At 35.7% G+C, this 20204-nt stretch overlaps 1 protein-coding gene across 1 annotated transcript; it reads right to left on the bottom strand.

The window, feature by feature from the left end:
* Positions 1 to 17362: 17362 nt before the first annotated feature.
* LOC118034008 (uncharacterized) lies at positions 17363 to 18670 on the bottom strand. The gene is made up of 2 exons (XM_035039154.2): positions 18389 to 18670; positions 17363 to 18242 (listed from the first exon to the last, which is right to left on the bottom strand). Exons 1-2 carry the CDS (start codon positions 18483 to 18485, stop codon positions 17806 to 17808), a joined length of 534 nt encoding a protein of 177 aa, XP_034895045.1. The 5' UTR covers positions 18486 to 18670; the 3' UTR covers positions 17363 to 17805.
* Positions 18671 to 20204: the final 1534 nt, after the last annotated feature.

Consider the following 20204-nt stretch of genomic DNA (forward strand, 5'->3'; position numbering starts at 1 on the left):
TTAGAGCGTGTTTTAAAGTAGGATTGCGGTTGTTTTTTAAAGTCCTTTTCACTTGGAAATCCATAAAAATAATATATTTTTTATTTTTTAAAATTATTTTTGACATTAGCATATCAAAATGATTTAAAAACATCAAAAAAATATTAATTTAAAGAAAAAAAATAAATAAAAAATTAAAATTTTTTAAAATTATTTTTGAAATGAAAAAATACCTAAGATTATTGTTGTTGAGTTATATATATATAGAACATTACACTTAACCAAGAAAACAATACACGAGTCCTTAATGTGTGCTATTCACATTCTCTTCTTGTTACTCATGTATTTTCGCTTGATTTGTAGCAGGAAAAAATATGAGAAAATCTCCCGGTGAAAAAATGTTTAGTTATTATATATATAACTCTTTTTTTTTTTTCCTGTAGATTCACTTGTATTTATCTAATAACTAAACATTTGTTCACCGGGAGATTTTCTCATATTTTTTCCTGCTACAAATCAAGCGAAAATACATGAGTAACAAGAAGAGAATGTGAATAGCACACATTAAGGACTCGTGTATTGTTTTCTTGGTTAAGTGTAATGTTCTATATATATATATATATATATATAACTCAACAACAATAATCTTAGGTGGATATTTGCATGTACTTAATTAATTATCATATAGAAGATTTGATATATTTGACTCCACCTAAAGATTATGTGATAAATACGTATTGTGAGGATAAAATAATTTTTTTTTTTTTAAAAATGAGTCTCATGAAAAATGATTTTTTAAAAAATTATTTATTTTATAATGTTTAATTGATTCGTGAAAAATAAATTGTAAATCATTTTTTTTGTTTGTGTGTGAAATGAAAAAAAAAAGGTGAATATAATATTCTTGATTTGTTAAAGTTTCTCCAAAGCGACCAGATTTACCGGATCTAGCACAAGTTAATAGAGCCTCATTTATTCTTCAGAAAATAAAATTTGAAAAAATAAAATCATTTTATTATATTTGGTTATGCAATAAAAAATAATTGAAAGTTATTTTTTATGTCTTTGACTTACATTGAAAAATCAATTACAAAAATAAATGATTTTATTATATTTGGTTATGCAATAGTTATTTATTTTATAATTAAAATTGCAAATTAAGTACTTTAAACAATAAAAAAATGAAATCAAGGGTTAAAAAAAAGGTATTTAAAATTCAGTTTAGTTATGTTTGAGCTAAAAAATCCAATAAAACTAGAATAAGTTATTTTTAAAAAATATGACCAAGATCAAATTAAAAACTAATTCAAACTGAACCGGTTTTGATCAAAGTTGATTTTTTGATATAAGAACTACAAAACCTAATACTAACATAATTAAATAAGCTTTTTTTATTATTATTAATTTAAAATGGATATATATTTAAACTTTAATAATTTTTTTTAGTTTAGTTTCTTTTAAGAATTTTTTAATCAAACTTTTTTAATTAGGCTTTTTAACAAAACCAAGCCAACTCCATTACTAAATTGAAAATTGAATTTAACATATATCCTTTTAACTACATTATTAAGTCGCTTATTTGAGGAATTTAGCAATAAGCCTGTGGAGTTTGACCTTGAAAAAACAAAGAGAGTATGTTGCGTTCTACATGGTTTAATAATTGTGAAAATTGGGCTTATAATTGTAATTAAAACAATTTTTTAAAAACATTTAATAGAACAAACTAAATAGACATAATTCTCATTATGCAATATTTGCATTAACCTAATTAATTTTACAAGAACTCAATTTTCCCAACCCAGCCAAATCAATACACCATGTAAAATGCATAATTAGATTTGGACATCTCCGATTAACATCTCACAAAGATGTTCAGACTAGAAAAATTAAAATAAATGGGAGGATACATTAGGAACAATATATTAACAAATCCAAATTAAATGAAAGTAAACAAAAATATTTAACATAGTTTGAAGGAAAAAATCCCGTAACATCAACATCCAAAAAATCCAATAACAGCAAAAGCTAAAAGATCCCGCAAGTTTAATACTATAAAAAAACTTGGAGAGAGGCTGAGAAAACAAAGAAGAGAGGGTGAGCTATAGATCAAGGAAGATCGAGAAAGGAGGAGATAAAGTGGGGTGGGGGAGGATGGGGCATAGGACTGCATATATTACTTTAGGGTTTGAGAATAGTTTTTCTTTTATAGTTATTTGGCTTTCTATAGTTGGTTTACTTTTTGGTTGAACTGCTTTAGTTTAGTGGATTGTAAAATTGAAAGTGAACCATACTAATGTTTCTGTTAGGATTTGCCATTAATGGGTAACCTACCCTAATTAGTAGGGTTACCATTTGTTAATGGTGGTTGCACCCACCATTGACAAATGTATTAACCCATGTGCAACCATTGATTGAGGAGCTGCCATCCTTGCCTATAAATAGGGAGCAAGAGAGCATAACAAATGTGAGAGTGTGTTAGAAGTGTAGAGAGCATGTGAAGACAAAGAGAGAGCTGCAAGGGCAGCAATGAGAGCTGGGAGTAGAGTAGAGTGAAGTGATCCTCCTCCTCTATATGTGTTGTAATCCTTTCTCTATCTATCTCTAAATAATATGAACTCTTTCCCGTGGATGTAGGCGATTTGCCGAACCACGTTAAATATTGTCTCAGTGTGCTTTCCCCTCCTATGAGCAAATATCAGTACATCACCGGTCGCGGATTTCCTTAAGAATTGGTATCAGAGCTGATGGTTTAAGTGGTGTTTGATTTTTTGCTCAAAAATGAAAGTTGTCAAAATTGTGTTTTGACTGTACCATTGTGTAAAGGAGGAAGAGACGAAGCCACTGTTGAAAACCGCGTCGAAATCTAATGTCGAAAATGGCCGCACGCGCCGTCACGCGCCGGCGAGGTGGCTGGCCACGCGCACAAACGGGCGCCACGCGTCTTCTTCGCCCGGATGGGCCGACCCGACCCGAATACCAAACCACCCGACCCATGTGCCTGACCTGGATAGTGACGGTCTCAGCATGACATCATAATGTCGCCAGCATACATAGTTGGCATGCCATGTCAGCGACCAGTCAGCATACACGTCCGCATAGTGGGACCCACCTGCCACGTCATCAGCCGCGAGGCGAGCTAGATTGAGCTGAGCTGAGTTGGAGCCGAGCCGCGAGCCGAGGGATAGGATCCATTGTAGCTGATCCTACATGCAACCGGATCTGAGATTGAATTTGAGCCGTTGATCAGGCCATAATTGTTTTGATCAAATCTTAGCCATCTGAAGTGCAATTTGGATGATTCAAGACATGTTTCTAACTAATTTGATCATTCTGGATACAATGGTACAATTCGATCGTTGAGATTCGAGACCAAAAATGATAGTGGTGAATTATTAAAGAGAGATTGCCCGATTAGGAGGCATCTGAAGGTCATCATTGTGGTCGATGGAGATGAAGAAGAAGAAGGTGCACATGTTTGCCCAATTACATGTGCTGAACTGTTAAGTGAAGAATTTAATTGCCTTGATGGAAGGCAAAATTGGGACACTCTGGACACCCGGTTATGTGGACAATTAGAGGTGTAGAGTGAAAACTGATGAAGACCAATCTTGACGAATCTAAGCACTAGTAGTCTCGCTAGATGTTGAGAAATCATGTATTAAACTTGTATATTCCAGATCACTTGTAAAGGAAAACCGCAACAAAGCTAGCAAATGGTTGTATATACAGAAAGGCAGTACGATGGATGTATATGGCCTAAAAAGTTCTGTCTAGGAGATTGGGTTTTAAGTGGGACCAGTGTGATCCCTCCAATCTTTCCTGGGAACTTGCTTAATGGAAGGATTATCCATATGGTACTATTTTCGTATATGTAACAGTTTGTAATGAAACTTGTTGTTACTCAATTTCGGACCCCCACATGCTGGAGAGGGTGTATACCTCTTTTGAACAAAGTATAGGAGTTTAGCTCCTGTTCGCTAGAAAATTGACAAAAAAAAAAAAGAGCACAAAAAATAAATATATTTTTTTTTTTAAAAAAAAAAGCCTTGTTTGAGCTGTTTAGATTGGTCAGGAGTCTTCATAATGTTAAATTCGTTCTTTTTTTTTTTATCTGGTCTTTAAGGTTGAATAAATCCCTCAGAATTTGCACTAAAAAAAATGGTTATGCTGCTGTGGCAATTTTTTGTTTCAACTTAGGCTCTGATTCTGACTCGGTTTTGTACGACATTTGACCATCCTAGGTATATTCTGTCACTCATGACATGTTGAAAAATTAACATACACCTTTATTAGGTCCTAGGGATCATTGTTCTTAGAGCAGATTCTCAGTCAGATTTGGATGCTCAACATTGTTAGATCAAGAACCTTTATTGACTAAATAGATTACTGCTAGTTTCTGTTCTATAAGAAGTTGTTATCTCACTTCGATTCCTTCATCAAAGTTGTAATCCTAGATGTATAGATGAATTTAAGCTTTTGAATCACTTGATTCCGATATTAGAGGCTCAAGATGTTCCCGTTTGAATATCTAACGTGAAGGTAGAGAATTCTGTCGCGAGAAGGATATTGACCCAAGTATGCACTAAAAAAACTCTATTGTTGGCCTAGTTTTTGTGATTTTTGTTCTTAGTTCATACTCTCAGTCATATCAGGATTCTTGGTATTCGTCAGTTTTGAGTTTAGACCCGGAGATCCCTTTTGACCAACCACATTACTGCTAGATTCTGTTATGTAAAAAGATTTTATCTGACTTCAACTCCTTCATCAAAGTTGTAGTCCTAGATGCATAGAATAATTTTGGGTTTTGAATCACTTGATTCCGATATCAGACGCTCAAGATGTTCCCGTTTGAATATCTAACGTGAAGGCAGAGAATTCTGCCGCGAGAAGGATATTGACCCGAGTCTGCACTAACAAAACTCAATTTTTGGCCTAGTTTTTGTGATTTTTGTTCTTAGTTCAAACTCTCAGTCATATCAGGATTCTCGGCATTCGTCAGTTTTTGAGTTAGACCCGGAGATCCCTTTTGACCAACCACATTACTGCTGGATTCTGTTCTGTAAAAAGATTTTATCTGACTTCGACTCCTTCATCAAAGTTGTAGTCCTAGATGCATAGAATAATTTTGGGTTTTGAATCACTTGATTCCGATATCAGACGCTCAAGATGTTCCCGTTTGAATATCTAACGTGAAGGCAGAGAATTCTGCCGCGAGAAGGATATTGACCCGAGTCTGCACTAACAAAACTCAATTTTTGGCCTAGTTTTTGTGATTTTTGTTCTTAGTTCAAACTCTCAGTCATATCAGGATTCTCGGCATTCGTCAGTTTTTGAGTTAGACCCGGAGATCCCTTTTGACCAACCACATTACTGCTGGATTCTGTTCTGTAAAAAGATTTTATCTGACTTCGACTCCTTCATCAAAGTTGTAGTCCTAGATGCATAGAATAATTTTGGGTATTGAATCACTTGATTCCGATATCAGAAGCTCAAGATATTCCCATTTGAATATCTAACGTGAAGGCAGAAAATTCTGCCGCGGGAAGGATAGAGCCCGAGTTCGCGGGGCTGATTCGAAGGATTTTTTTGGACCAAGGACTGAATCAAAAATTGTTAAAATGAGGGATTTAATTGAAGAGGGATATTGAAAGCTGGAGAGGGGGCTGGATCATCATAAACGACATGATTTTTTCCACACTGAAATAAGGAAAATGAGACTTTGTAGCTGCACCCTCCATCTGATTTCTTTCCTTTTTTCGCTGTCATCATGCCTGAATTTCAGAGCTGCAACCACGTTTTTTTTCTTGCCTCATTTCAAATGGAGCAGCTGGTCCTATGGAAGGAAAGAAAACAGCCACACCCTCCTCTAAAACTAGAAAGAAATCAGACGTAAAGAACCAACATAAAGTTAGAATATTGCAGCTTCCTTTTGCGTTTTTTTACTGCAAATCAGTAGGGATTTACGTCCTAGGATTAATGCATTGAATCCTTCTTAAATGGAGACATTTTAGACTATATATAAGCCCCTCTAATGACCTAACGGGGGCAAAAAAAAAAAGAGAGAGCAAAAACACAGCCGAAAGAGAGCAGAAACATAAAAGAAAAAACGCAAGAGAGGCAGAGTAAAAAAACGCAGAATAAAGGGAGTTTCTTGTTTTGCATTCTGGTAGCACCGTGAGGGAAGAAAAGAAGAAAAGACAAGACGGAGAGGGAGCTTTGCTGCTAAAGCTGGACAGCAACGTTTTGCTTGGTTTTATTTCATCTTCTGCAGAAAAGAAAACAGTGAGACCTGCAGGTAAGTCTTAACTTTCTTCTCCTTTGCTGCCTTTAAATCTGTTTGCACCTTTTTCTTTTCTCTTTGCTTTGCTTTGCACATTCGGTTTTTTTTTTTTTACTATGTACACAATGAACACTTGCCTTGTTTTGTTCCTGCCGTGGCTTTGAGTTTTTGATGAGTGACTATGTTAAGAGGACTGGCTTTTGGTGTTCCGTTTTTTTTCTTTCTTTAGCTATTTCAGATTTAAGGAACCGGGGAAGGGGGCTGTTGTTTCTTCATCATCAGCTCCTTTCTCTGTTCGGTTTTTTTTCCTGCTTCTTGAGAGATTAGCCGGTCATGGTTTTGTTTTTTTCCTATATACGAATAAAGCATGCTTTCCCAGTTTTTGTTTTGTTTCTCTCCGTTGGCGTGGTGAAATGAATAAGGCAGTTCGTTTTTAAGGTGAGGAAATAATGGGGTTTGTGAGGCACGGACATAGGGGTTAGATTTCAAAATTTCAGTTCTAAAATTGTGGCTCCCTCACACATACGGGTTTATTCCTTTCTAGTTACAAAAATTTAAGTTGATTTGGCTTTGATTAGGTTTTTGTTATGAATTGTTTCAAGCTTCTTGTAATGCTTATAATATGTATGATGGCTTGCTATTTTTTCATTTTTGATGTTTACGTCTAATTGTGATGTTTGTGTTTCGACAAAAATATAAAAAATGTTTTTCTTGTGTGTTGCATACGGCCAATACTCTAACATGTTTTGAATTCTTTTTTTATGTATGTATAAAAAAAAAATATTTGAAGTTTCAACAAAGGTGTTTTCGCATGGATTTCGTAAACACAACGAAAAAATTATTTTCTTGCATTTCTGGATTTTACAACATGTTTGTAAAACTCCAAAGGGTATTGGCCAATATTTCAAAAAAAATATAAAAATCCTATTTTGGGGGGGAGTTAATCTATTATTCACCGCTAATGTTTGGATAAAGAAATCCTTAAAGGACGAATATCCAAAATATTATTGGGAGTAATAAATCTGCACACATTCGTGAAAGAAGCCTTGATTATAATCGAAAACATTTCAAAAATTTTCTTACTCCACGGTTTACGAGTCGTGAGAGTATAAAATATAAAAAAATATAGGTTTTTTTTGTAACGCCCTAGATTTCTAAATTTTTTTTCCCATTTCCTTGCGATTTACGAGTCGCAAACTCTTGAAATACTAAAGGGAAAAATGAGCTTTCAAAGCACATGGAATCTCCTTGGATTTCTATCCAAATAAATTTTATTTGAATCAAACCTAGGAAAATTGATGGGATTAGAAAACACCAACACCATAGCAATTATAGAGCAAACCAAACATCAAGCAGCTTACCTTAGGTAGGGCGTACTAGGGGTGCTAATACCTTCCCTTTACGCAACCAGTCTCTTGCTTTAGAATCTCTGAAAGACCAGTTAGGGTTCCTAGTGACCAAAATACTAGGTGGCGACTCCTTCACAAAAAAACAAAAGACCCTGAAATCAATCGAAAGTCGCCACGACGCTACGCTCCGCCGCGAGGGTGGGAAAAAACTGATGAATACTAGCAGGATAACGGCACAAGGGGAAAAATTGGGTTCCGTATGATCAAGGATCTGATGGAGTGGTGATTTCTCCAAAGAAGTTAGATTTGGTGACTGTGATTTCTCGAAGGGAGAATTGATGAAGACCCTGATAATGGAAGAGAAATACAGCAAGGGGATAAAGATTGGCACCCTATTTTGACTTGGATGGGTGTTGTGACAGGATGAGCTGCTGTTAAACATAAGCAAGGAATAAGGAGAAATCTGGAGAACAAAAATTACACGAGGGCACACGGAGATTGTGCAAGAGTACCTGAGGGATCCAATGAGGTACTGTAATGAGACAACAAGTGCAAGGAAGAGTTCCAGATGAAGCTCAGAGCAGAGATTGTGTACAACAGGAAGTCTCTTGTGCTCTTGATGAAGACAACACGTGAGGACCTTTCCAATATATGCAAGAATGGAAAGATGAGCTGTTGCAAAAGCACCTAATTGAGGGGGTGCAAACGTCTGTGATAAAAGACGACCGCCTATGAAAAGGCGAAAACACCAAAGAGAGTTGGTGTAGGTAGAGCTATCAAGCAGAAAGGCGTAAAAGCTCCAAACATAGAAATCGAGGTGGAGGATTGCTAGGAGTGCACCGCAACTCTTTCTTTTTATGTGATCAGTGGCAGTAATCTCTCCCAAGTCCACATGGTGGTAAAGAATCTTGGAGCCACTGATATGAGAAGGTGTGAGGACAATGATATGAGTCCATGTTCAGGCCGTCTCATGACGACAGGCGGAGATACCTCAGTAGAAGGTGTGAGGGCCATGATAGGAGCCCCATTTCAGACCGCCGCATGACGACGAGCGGAGACACCCGAGGAGAAGGTGTGTGGGCCGTAAATAAGCCCATTTCAGAATGCCCCAGAGCCAATGTGATGGCTAGATATAAGCGGACAGGTGTATAGTCAATGAAGTGGCTATGATGAGTATAGAGACAAATGCATGATTGACTTTCATGGATATTGCCCCCATGCTAAAGATCAATGAGCTAGAAGACATTTGCCTTGGATAATAAGTGGATGACTTGTGGAGCATTAAGACGCGACTGCTATGAAGAAGCAGATGGCATGCGTAGGTTCCGGGAACAAGTCGACTCTTGTCAAGGTGGTGAGCTCAGTGAAGGCATTGTAATACTCATAATATCAAGACATATTTGGAGCTGATTCAAGGAAAAATTGCTTGAAAATTAAAATTCAATGACCAAATTGAATAGTCCAAAAACCCAAGACTGTTGTGTAAATAGCGTTATAACTCAAGGATTCAATTGAATTTAATCCAAGGGCACAATTAGAAATCAATTATTTCTGATTAGGGTCCCAATTGTTAAGTTTAAACTATCTAGGGACTAAAGTGAAAAAGAACCATGCCCAAGGACACAACGACGTCGTTTTGGAAGCATTGTTCATCGTCTCCTACGCTTGCGCGGATGAAGTCGGTTCAACAGGGAAATCTGTTGCAACAAATCCGGTCATGGACCATATCTCTTGCCCACGATCTCGTTCATGGATTCCATAAAAGTCCTGCAAATGGAGGACTGGTTGAGGGGAAGCTTCTCTATAAAAGGGGGGGTGAAGACAAACGAAAAAAAAGAAGAAGAGGATGGAAGATCGAGAGCTAAATAACATAGCAGAAATATAGAGTTAAAAAACACAAATTCACCGAGGGGGAAGGGGCCATCAACCAGTAGACCTGGTGCTTAGACCACCATCATCTTCGTCTTGAACAGAGAAGATCGGGCAGAGGAGCAAGGGGAAGGAATAGGGAAGAACAACCCATAACACAGAAGTGGTGAAAGCGGCTAAAATCTTTGACAATAATCTTGCATCCTACAATCTTTGACATAAGCTTAATAACAGAGTGACAATCCCCACATACACGGAGATTTTTCATGACTGTTATTGTGCTACCCTCCACAGTGCTTACTAGCCCAAACACAATAGCAAGTCTCTCACTGTGAAAAGACAACAGCCATCTACCAGCAGATGCATATATATTAGAGTCTAATATAATTCTTTTCCATATTGATGGAAATTGGAGAGATGGAAAGAGAGTTAGATTGTACAAAAGTGGAATTTGGAAATTGGTAAGTTACGGAGAGATGGAAATTGAAGAGATGGAAGTATGAAATACTGGATGGTAACTTACTTAAATGTTGCAGAGATGATTTGTTTTGAATTTGGAATTTGGAAGTTTGGATTGGAAAACTGGAACCAAAAAGACATTGAGAAAGAGAGGCGCTAGGAGACGCTAGGTTTTTTACTTTTTAGGGTTGTAATTGGTTTACTGTAGTGCAAACTGCAGTATATATATATTTCTTTTAAACACGTAAAACAGGGTTCAAAAACACGATTTTAAACGTTTTTATCTGATTTCAATGTTTTTATACGATTTTACCATTTTTCGAGTTTACAAGCCGATTTAACACGATAACATATACTGACTCGTAAAATCATACGATTTTACGAGTTAAAAACGAGATTTTAACAACCTTGGCTGCCCCCATGGTTAAAGGTGGATAGCTACCTGGACTCTTGAGACTAAGAGTGAGAGACTCATGGAGAAGTAAGGCGTGGTTCCTAAGGTGGAACAGAGGGCAGACGCAACTCCTGGATGAGTAGACTCTTGGAAGAGTGGTGAGCTAGTGATCATATTGAGATACTCAGATGATGACTGTCGTACTTGGAATATTCGTTTGAGGGGGTGTTATAAGCCTTGGTGTGAGGCTCGATAAATCATTCCGGACCGAGCATGGATGATACGCTCGAAGGGGAATGTTGTATCCCAGAGACAAGCGTTAACACTCTTCAGATGTGATGTGTGAGACCATCTGGTTGTAGTGATCTTTTTGTGTGAGAAAAGGTGTGCTTTGGTGACTCTGGTGATTGAAAGGTTTGGCCAGTATCTGTAAACTTGGCCGGAGACGCTCTCAGAATGGTAAGTTTGGAAGAGCTGCAGGATGCAAGCTTGTGCTGAAGAAGCAAGAGGACAATTGCCCATATAAATGTCAAAGGGGGTGATTGTTAGGATTTGCCATTAATGAGCAACCTACCCTAATTAGTAGGGTTACCATTTATCAATGGTGGTTGCACCCACCATTGACAAATGTATCAACCCATGTGCAGCCATTGATTGAGGAGCTGCCATCCTTGCCTATAAATAAACAGCAAGAGAGCATAACAAATGTGAGAGTGTGTTAGAAGTGTAGAGAGCATGTGAAGAGAAAGAGAGAGCTGTAATGGCAGCAGTCATTGCAGAAGCTGCAAGGGCAACAATGAGAGCTGGGAGTAGAGTAGAGTGAAGTGATCCTCCTCCTCCATGTGTGTTGTAATCTTTTTTCTATCTATCTCTAAATAATATGGACTCTCTCCCGTGGATGTAGGCGATTTGCCGAACCACGTTAAATATTGTCTCAGTGTGTTTTCCTCTTCTATGAGCAAATATCAGTACATCATCGCGGATTTCCCCAACAGTTTCTTGGGTTTTTTAATTGTATTTTTAGTTTTTTTGGTTAATTTTATTTTGGTTTTTTTTATTTTGTTAGTTGGTTGATTTTATTGAACATCCCTAACAAGATGTAATATGAACTGAAAAAAGAATAAATGAAGAATTTTTACTATACAAATATTATTGATTAACAATAAACTTTAAAATAGCAATATATAAACATAAATATGTAATCGAAAGTGTTTTCCCAAAGCTTAAGAGGAAAGCATTTTCCACTGAAAACCTTTATATTTTTTCTTTGATTAGAAAACACTTTTTTATTGACTAATTTCTTAAAGAGCCATCAACAATGGAGAAGTAAGCAAAGTGTTTACCAAGAAACTACAGACAAACAAGACCAACAACTCAATCAACCTCGTAAGGAAGCAAACCCTACTTTCACTAGCAGAAACCTACACTTTCTAAAGGAGAGATAAGATTTGCCAAGCACAAACAGCATCCAGCGGCCCAGCACACCTAAACATTCCGAAACCTTATATGATTTCTAGCAGACACAAGGTATATATTGCCCTGGAGGTGATTTTGGACGCAGTAAATGGCACTGTAGGAGTTTGTGGTTTTGGAGGTGGGTTTGAACTTGGTATTGGCCTCTCAAGATCAGTTATCTTAGATATGCAACCATCATTAATGCATGGACTCTCTTCATTACTGCATGGAGACTCAGTATCAAGTTGGCCTTTTGTCGAGTCAGGCCTTGGAGGTGAGCTCAAGGTCTCTTGATCATAACTAGTCGTTGGTGGTGGCGAAGTCAAGTACTTCTGATAATCTCTTGTTGATAATTCCTTGGATTTTGACGAATGTACCATACACGGAGGTGGCGGGGTGGCTAATGTTTTTTGCAACTTTGAGGCCAAAACCTGTCTGCAACACATGAATGGAAGAAATTTTAGATCCACGGTACCGTAATTTTAAACATATATCTAGCTAGTAAACAGTTGTCAAAGTTAGGATTTGAATGGAACATCAGCTAAGCTCACTTCCAAGATGTTGGGTTAGAGTGTGTGTGTGTGTGTGTGTGTATCTTGGACAGGAATATACAAGAAGCTAGTGATCTGTAATAACCTGGTAAAGTTCTTGCTTGAGCGGAATCAATGGCTGAAAGTCCAAAAAAAGCTAAAGCTAAAGCAAGGAAGAGAACAGTTGTCATTGGAATAGTCATCATGTTGCTTAATTGGCACGTATTGATTCCACTAAAGCATATTATATATAGATCGAGTTAAGCTATTTCTAAGCATATGATACTCTTTAAAGTAGGTAAATGTGGTAATCAAGCTTCCATTATATTTAATCCCCTGGTATACTAGTTCATACTTTTACACTAGGTTTCATTATTTACTTATTTTAGAGAGTACCATGGACTCGATCAGCTTTTACCAAGATGGAGTTTTCAACATATATATATTTTAATCTCTACTGCCTTTGGTCCAAGTCCATGGCTGTCCAATTCCCCTGACCTTTTGGTAATTCTATAGTGATTTTTCATATTTATTTATTTCTTATCAGTAGTTGAATTATAAATCATTTGACAATAACTTTATATTAAACTTTTTAGCATTTTTCAAAACTGGTTAACCACAGATTCAATGCATGCGCATGTCAAAGTTTGGTGGGTGATTAATTATGTGTAAAAATAATGAACACCAAGCCCACACGTGTTTTACTATTCTTATACGGTTAACTTAGATCCAATTATCTATGTTCTCTCTCTCTATATATATAAAAGTCTAAGGGAGCCCTTGGATCCAAAGAAGAAGTAAGTAAGCAGTGCATTAATTAACTGTCACCATACAAAAACATCGAGCTATATATATAATATTACTGGGGCAGAAATAAACAAGAATCTAGTGATCTGGTACATGCTTGCCTGGTGATGTTCTTGCTCGAGTTAAATTAATGGCTAAATTCTCGTCAAAGTTCGTCGTCTCATGTGAAAAAAATGCATGATAGCAAACCTTTGTCTCTATATTCTAAGGGTTAATTGGCACAAGCATTGTTTTTTAAACCATCCATCAACAGAAACTAAACCCGTAAGTTTTCGATATTCTTATTTATAAAAAGTAGTGTGTTAACTGCGGATTTCATGCACGTTCAAGTTTGGTGCGAGTGATTAATGGATTGGGAGTGCCGGTTGGATAATACATGATTTGTTTGGGGGGCAAAGCAGGTATATTTCTTATATATAATCTTTCGACTCAAGGGTATAATTAAGAAATCTCAAAATATTAGGACTAATATGTCATCTTCTCAAAGTTTGGGAGGGTATCATGGCCCCCCACCAGTCAACGCTGTTCCGCTCTGACCCAGCATAACTTAGAGCCTAAATTTAGTTGAAAATCATATCATTCCAGCACCAAAAATTAATTAGTCAAAGTTAGATGTTGCTAACAACGGGTTCCCATAATTATAGGAGTCGCTGGGTACTCTGGAGGTGGATTTGAACTTGGTAAAAGCCTTTCAAATTTTGGTATCATCGAAATGTACCCATCGTTGCATGGAGTCCCATCAGTCCATGGAGACCCAGTCTGGAGCTCGCCTTTGGGTGTTGCAGGCTTCGGGGGGTGGAGGAGGTGATGGCATGGTCCGTCCATTACTAGTGGTTGCTTGACCGATTGATGGATCAGTTTTTGTAGATTGCGGTGGCGGAAACGAATGCTTCTCGTAATTTCTAGTTAAGTCCTTGGAACTTGGTGAAGGGATCGGAGATGGAGGTTGTGGGCTATAAGTCCTTCCATAAGCAGCTATCGTTGCTACATTGAGTCCAAAGTTATCTGCAACACATGAAAGAAAGAGAGTTTAATTGGAATATGCAAGCAATTCAACATGTTTTTAATCAAGAAACAACTGGTGAGATAAACGTCTATGAATTTTAGTGAAACGTGATAATAAATCTAAGTATAAGTTAGTTAAGTACCTGGTAAAATTCTTGCTTGAGCGCCATTAATGGCTCTAAGTCCAACAAAGGCTAAAATGGCTGCAAGGAAGAGAGCACCTGTCATTGGAGTCTTCATGTTGTTGGGCATGTATGTCGTATGACACCAATTTTAAAGCATGTTGGAGATGTGTTAAATATTCATAGACCTTTGGTAGTATATGTTCTTAATTTTATGGTACATTAATTAGATCAACCATTTAGGATTATTATTCCTCACATCTAAAAGAAAAGAGAAAATTATGTCAATACAAATCTCAATAATAATCTAGCTAATCTTCAATTAATTCTATTTATCAAATTTGATGACCAAACTAATAATAATAATAAGGGGTTAGGCAACACATATAAAGGGTTGAGAGATTTTCCTGCTAGGAATCATTTGATGTTGTCATCAACTCCAATAAAAAAGAAAAGAGGATCTTATGATCATTAATGGAACAAATTATAAAATATAATGGTGGATTTTAACAATTTAGCATGCATCACATTACACAAGCATCTAATGATAAGGGTATAATTTATTTGTTTTTATTTGATAATAAGGATATTTTTAGATTAGATTATATATCAACTAAGATTAAGTTTTTTTTTCTCTCTCTCGAAGAATCTTAAGAATGCAATTTTACATTGATCTAATGTGTTTAAAGAAATTTAATTTTTTTTTTTTTGAAATGATGATATTTAAAACTTAAAAAATCAATTACTAAAACAAGCCTGTCTATATCTCAAAGCTAAAATATTCCTACATCTTCTAATTTGCAACATTTACATGTTAAAATATTCTTATAACAACATGCATTATAACTATGTACCGTCCAAAAAAGGAAAACAACTGTACTTCTCTACTTTAGGAAGACATTTCATTGAAAAAGCATATTTGTGATGATTTATTAACTTAATCATTATTTAATTATCAGTCACCATGTTAGTGGCGGCATCCTTTATTCCTTCACCAATGTTGCTGCAACTTGTTCACATTTTCTTTAAGATTATGGAAATGTGGTCCTAACATAGTACTCACGAGTAGAGCTTTCTTTTGTCTATTGGAAGATGTCTTTGGCGCTCCTATATAGATCCAGAATTGTATAAAGAAAATTCATATTTGTAGACCTTAACTAAAGAGCTAATCTCTGAAGTATAAGATGGAAAACACTATTTTTTTTCTGAATCTTTTTCATGAAACACCATGTTATTTTAGTCACCCCAATCCCCTATAGAATTTCATAAGAAAACAATAAAATTGCTCGTCTCTGAAGATTCCTCATCACCAAATGATCCAACTACAGTAAAATATGATTAATTAAATCCGACATGCACCACTAGATCCAAAGCCAATTCATGTATCTACTTTGTAGTTTCCATGGCTCCAAACAATATAGAAATAGATAGCTAGAGGATTCTGTTTTTCAATCACAAAACATACAAGTCGCTTGTTAATGAGATGTGATATGTATGTAGGCTAAGAACTACCTAGTACATAAGCTGTTATACATTAATTATCAAAGAAAGATTTCAATCTTATGAGCTACGAGACCTTTTCATAATAATAAAGCGATCATAAATATATTTGGAAATATTATCCTGTCCATAGACAAATTCAAATTTAACTATATAATCACCTATTATGTCAAGATTCCAACACCGTCCATCTATTAGAACATACAATAAAACAACTCCTGCACATATAGATAATAGAAGGTATAAAAATTATAGTTATGTACCTCTTAAATTTCCTTGCCACTGTAAGTTTAATATTGGGACCAACACATTATAAATTGTTGTTGTTGGTTCTGAAGCTATAATGTAGAGGTAAGAAAATTATTTCTTCATAATTCCATAATCATTTCACTTCTCTATCTAGAATTAATATTTCTCTCTAATATAAATCATATCTTAAAATTCTTTTAAAAATTTAAGCTATTGAGTTAAAATATTTTTTGAAATTATATTAAAACTTTAATGACCAAACAGTCACGAGTTAATTAAACAAAAAATAATATGAATCTATGTAAATTTTAAATTCAAAAAGCTTTCACTTAAAATAATATATTAAAAAATACTATAAATCATATCTTAAAATTTAACCTAACAATTTAAATTTTTAAGTTAAATTAATTCTTTACACTCTCCTTACCCAATCTAAAAACTAATTCCTCCTTTTAAGATTTCTTTAATCCAATCTATAATAAGTATCACTGTAATGATTACATGACACATTAATCGATGATGTAGTTTTGAAATAATATGAAAGACCATTTTCAAAAGTATTCTATGTATCTTTATAACAGTTCCCTTCCAATCTTCTTTTTTAGTTATAATTATGTCTCCATTACATAAATATAACTAATAAATTGCTAAGACTCGAGACTTTTTTATATATAAAAGGCATGGTGCATTAATTTTCTGTTTAATTAATGTCACAGTAATATTGGATATCGTTGCAATCTAGATTTTCCATATCTTTAAAACTTTGGTCTACATCAATCAAGTTTTCCTAGACTTCTCCACTTTAGGTTTTGAATTAATTAATTATGAGCCATATATGTTCATCATCCATTAATTAGAGGGCGAGTATTGAAATCAATTAACAAATGCTTACTTAATTTCGACATAATATCTCAAAAGTTCATTTGATTTAATTCAATAGCATAAATTTACTTACTTAACATGTTAAGTCATATAATTAGAGTCATGAACAAGAGATCGAGGAGCTGAATCTAAATAAAACCTAGCAATCTATATCATGAACCTGGCTCGTCAAATAACAAGTGGGAAATATTCTAGGAAAGCTAGATTAATGTAGGCAAACTCTTAAAGCAGATCGATGCACCTGCAGGCAGAATGATGCTGAATTAAGCCAGGGATTTATACGTAGAACCTGCACGGCGAGCTTCAATCGTCTAGTTGGGGCGGCTGGGCGGCGAGATATATAATATGATCAAGCACTAATTCATTTTCCTTGGAATATATGCAGGTATTAATTGTTTAATTCTCTTTGTACTTGAACAGCTCTCATTTTCTGCTAATTCAAGATCAATCAATAGTATGAATTCTACTCATAGCTGCTGTAAAATAAAGCCATCTAACATCTGGAAAAAAAAAAAAAGTGCAGACAATTCATAATTCAACCCCATAATTACGGACTGTATAATTAAAATTGTACAAGAAATTCTCCAGCTAAAATCACTCGGCTTTCTATTAGCTCTTACTGTATATTACATCCAATTATTCATCACAATATGTATTGCACGCATTAATTAACCTCGCCTACTACTAGATCTCATTAGAAACCTTATCGGTGAAGGAGACATGAGATTTGCCAAGCTATAGATAGCTAAGACAACACCCTATGTAAACCTTACTACCAGGTGAGTTGCTCCAGAGAGATGGGAGATTAACCTGGAGATCAGTACCATGCATAGCTCGTGGGCACACATACTAATCACTCCTACCTGGTTAGCTAGCACCTTAATTGATCATTAGATGACCCAATAGGGAAAACTAGCTAGCTAGCTCAAGTACTTGAATATGCATATTCCCCTGGTGGTGATCTTGCATGCACTTTCGGCTCAAGATCAAAGGTTATATGACTAGTAGGAGTCGCTGGCTTTGGAGGTGGAGGTGAACTTGGTAAAGGCCTTTCAAAATTTGTTATCATCGAAATGTAGCCATCGTTGCATAGAGTCACATCAGTGCACGGAGAACCAATCTCAAGCTCGCCTTCTGGTGATGCAGGCTTCGGGGGTGGTGGTGATGGCGTGGTCCGCCCATTACTGGTGGTTACTTGACCGATTGGTGGAGCGGTTTTTGGAGATTGTGGTGGCGGAGACGAATACTTCTCGTAATTGCTGGTAAGTTCCTTGGAACTTGGTGAAGGGATCGGAGATGGAGGTGGTGGGCTATGACTCCTTCCATAAGCAGCTATTATTGCTACTTTGAGTCGAAAGCTATCTGCAGCACATGAACAAAAGAGATTTTAATTAGAATATGCAAGCAAATCAACATGTTTTTAATCAAGAAACAACTGGTTAGACAGACGTCTAAAAATTTTAGTGAAACATGACAATATAACCAGGCATAAGTTTGTCAAATATTACCAGGTAAAATTCTTGCTTGAGCGCCATTAATGGCTATAAGTCCAACGAAGGCTAAAATGGCTGCAAGTAACATAGCACTTGTCATTGGAATCTTCATGTTGTTTGGCTTGTATGACACCAATTAAAGCATGTTGCAGATGTGTTATTTATAGACCTGGTGGGTTACTGTGTGTTGAGTTACTAGGTCCATGTCATCAATCTCACCTGTAGAAGCTCCATAGATGAACACCACAGTGGACGGAGATGCATAGTAGAATAGGTTTGGGAGATTGGGTCCTAATATTACATGGGAAAGACTTAGCCGTCGGTCAAGAACCCTACTTGGTCTTTTGCGAATTCATACTTGCTCGTTTTAATTAAAACTCTCCAAAGCTAGTTTGTAGTGTAGATTTATACACTACGCGTTGACTTCCTAAGGAGGACTTCTGTATTCAAAGTCATTTCTCCACGAGGGGAGACAATTTACGACTAATAAATAATATAATTAACAAACATAATTTATAGATTAAATAAGTGTTACCGTTAATTCATGTATTAATTTGTAGGAGAAGTTTTGTTAATTTCGATATATAGTATAATAAAATTGACAAATAATCAGCTATTGGCTTATTATAGAATATTATATATGTATTATAGGCTTGTATATATTTAGGAAAAGTTTATTATTCTTGTATTTTAATCTCTACATTAACTATTGAACATTGCCTAACATATATATAAATAGAAAATGTTTGTTAACTAAAAGGTTAAATCTCTTATTATTCTCAACTTAGTATCAGAGTAATTACACCATAAAAACTCTCTTTTCTTCTCTCTAATGGATTTTTTTTCTCAACCTATGGTGCAAACCTTTTCTTTTCCCTTTGTTTTGGAAGCTTCCTCGACTGTCGTGAAATCTCATATCTTTTCTTCTCGGTTTGCTTTGAAATCTTTCCATGTTGCTGTTGTGCAACCTTCCTTTACTATTGTTGCCGTGACTCTTGCCACCATGAAGGCTTCGATTGCAAGCATTGTTTTCCTCTCCTATATTCATCAAGTTATTTCTTTAAAACTTACAAATAAAAATTATCTTTATTGACAAATGCATATAAAGATGTATCTTCTTGGACAATGTGTTTTCTCTTTTGTTGATGGCACTTTTTTGTGTCATCTTCCTTGTGCAGTTGTTGTTAATGGTTCTTCTCTTTAAGTTAATAATTTTTTTCTTCATTGGAAACAACAGGACCAATTTATTCTAAGTGCATTACTTTTTTCTCATTCAATGAATGTACTGCATCTTGTTGCCGCTTGCCAAACCTCAAAATGTGGTTGGCATACTCTTGAGCAAGCCCTCGCTACTTTGTCAAATTCTTTGTTATGAAACTTCATGGTTCTTTTCAAGATCTTCATCAAGGTAATAATTCGGTCACTATATTTATGCAAAAAGTAAAGGCATTGTTCAATGAATTAACAGCTGCTAGCTGACCAATTTTGCTAAAGGATTTCAATTTTATGTGTTTCTTGATCCTCAGGGTGAGTTCAAGGACTTTGTAACAGCCTCGTGACCAAGACAGAACATCTTTCGTATGTTGATCTCCATAGTCATTTTTTTAACTTTTGAGTTCATTCATAAGACCTCTCTTCAATTTATAGGTGATGTTGTCACTACTCCTTTACTGCCCATACCAACTCAGCCACCATCAACTTATATTGCTCAACATCAGACCTTTGGTTTGTATAACAACAATTATATTTTCAGTTATAGTAGAGGACAATCTCTTGGAGGCTGGCGTAATAATTATAATAACAACCATAACAACATTAATACCAACTCTGA

This window comes from Populus alba, chromosome 1 (genome assembly GCF_005239225.2).
Source record: "Populus alba chromosome 1, ASM523922v2, whole genome shotgun sequence".
Classification (NCBI taxonomy): Eukaryota; Viridiplantae; Streptophyta; class Magnoliopsida; order Malpighiales; family Salicaceae; genus Populus; species Populus alba.

Coding starts and splice junctions, on each gene's coding strand:
- LOC118034008 (XM_035039154.2), bottom strand. CDS start 18,485: ATGAAGATTCCAATGACAAGTGCTATGTTACTTGCAGCCATTTTAGCC. Junction 18,243..18,388: donor TCAAGCAAGAATTTTACCTG/GTAATATTTGAC, acceptor CATGTGCTGCAG/ATAGCTTTCGACTCAAAGTA.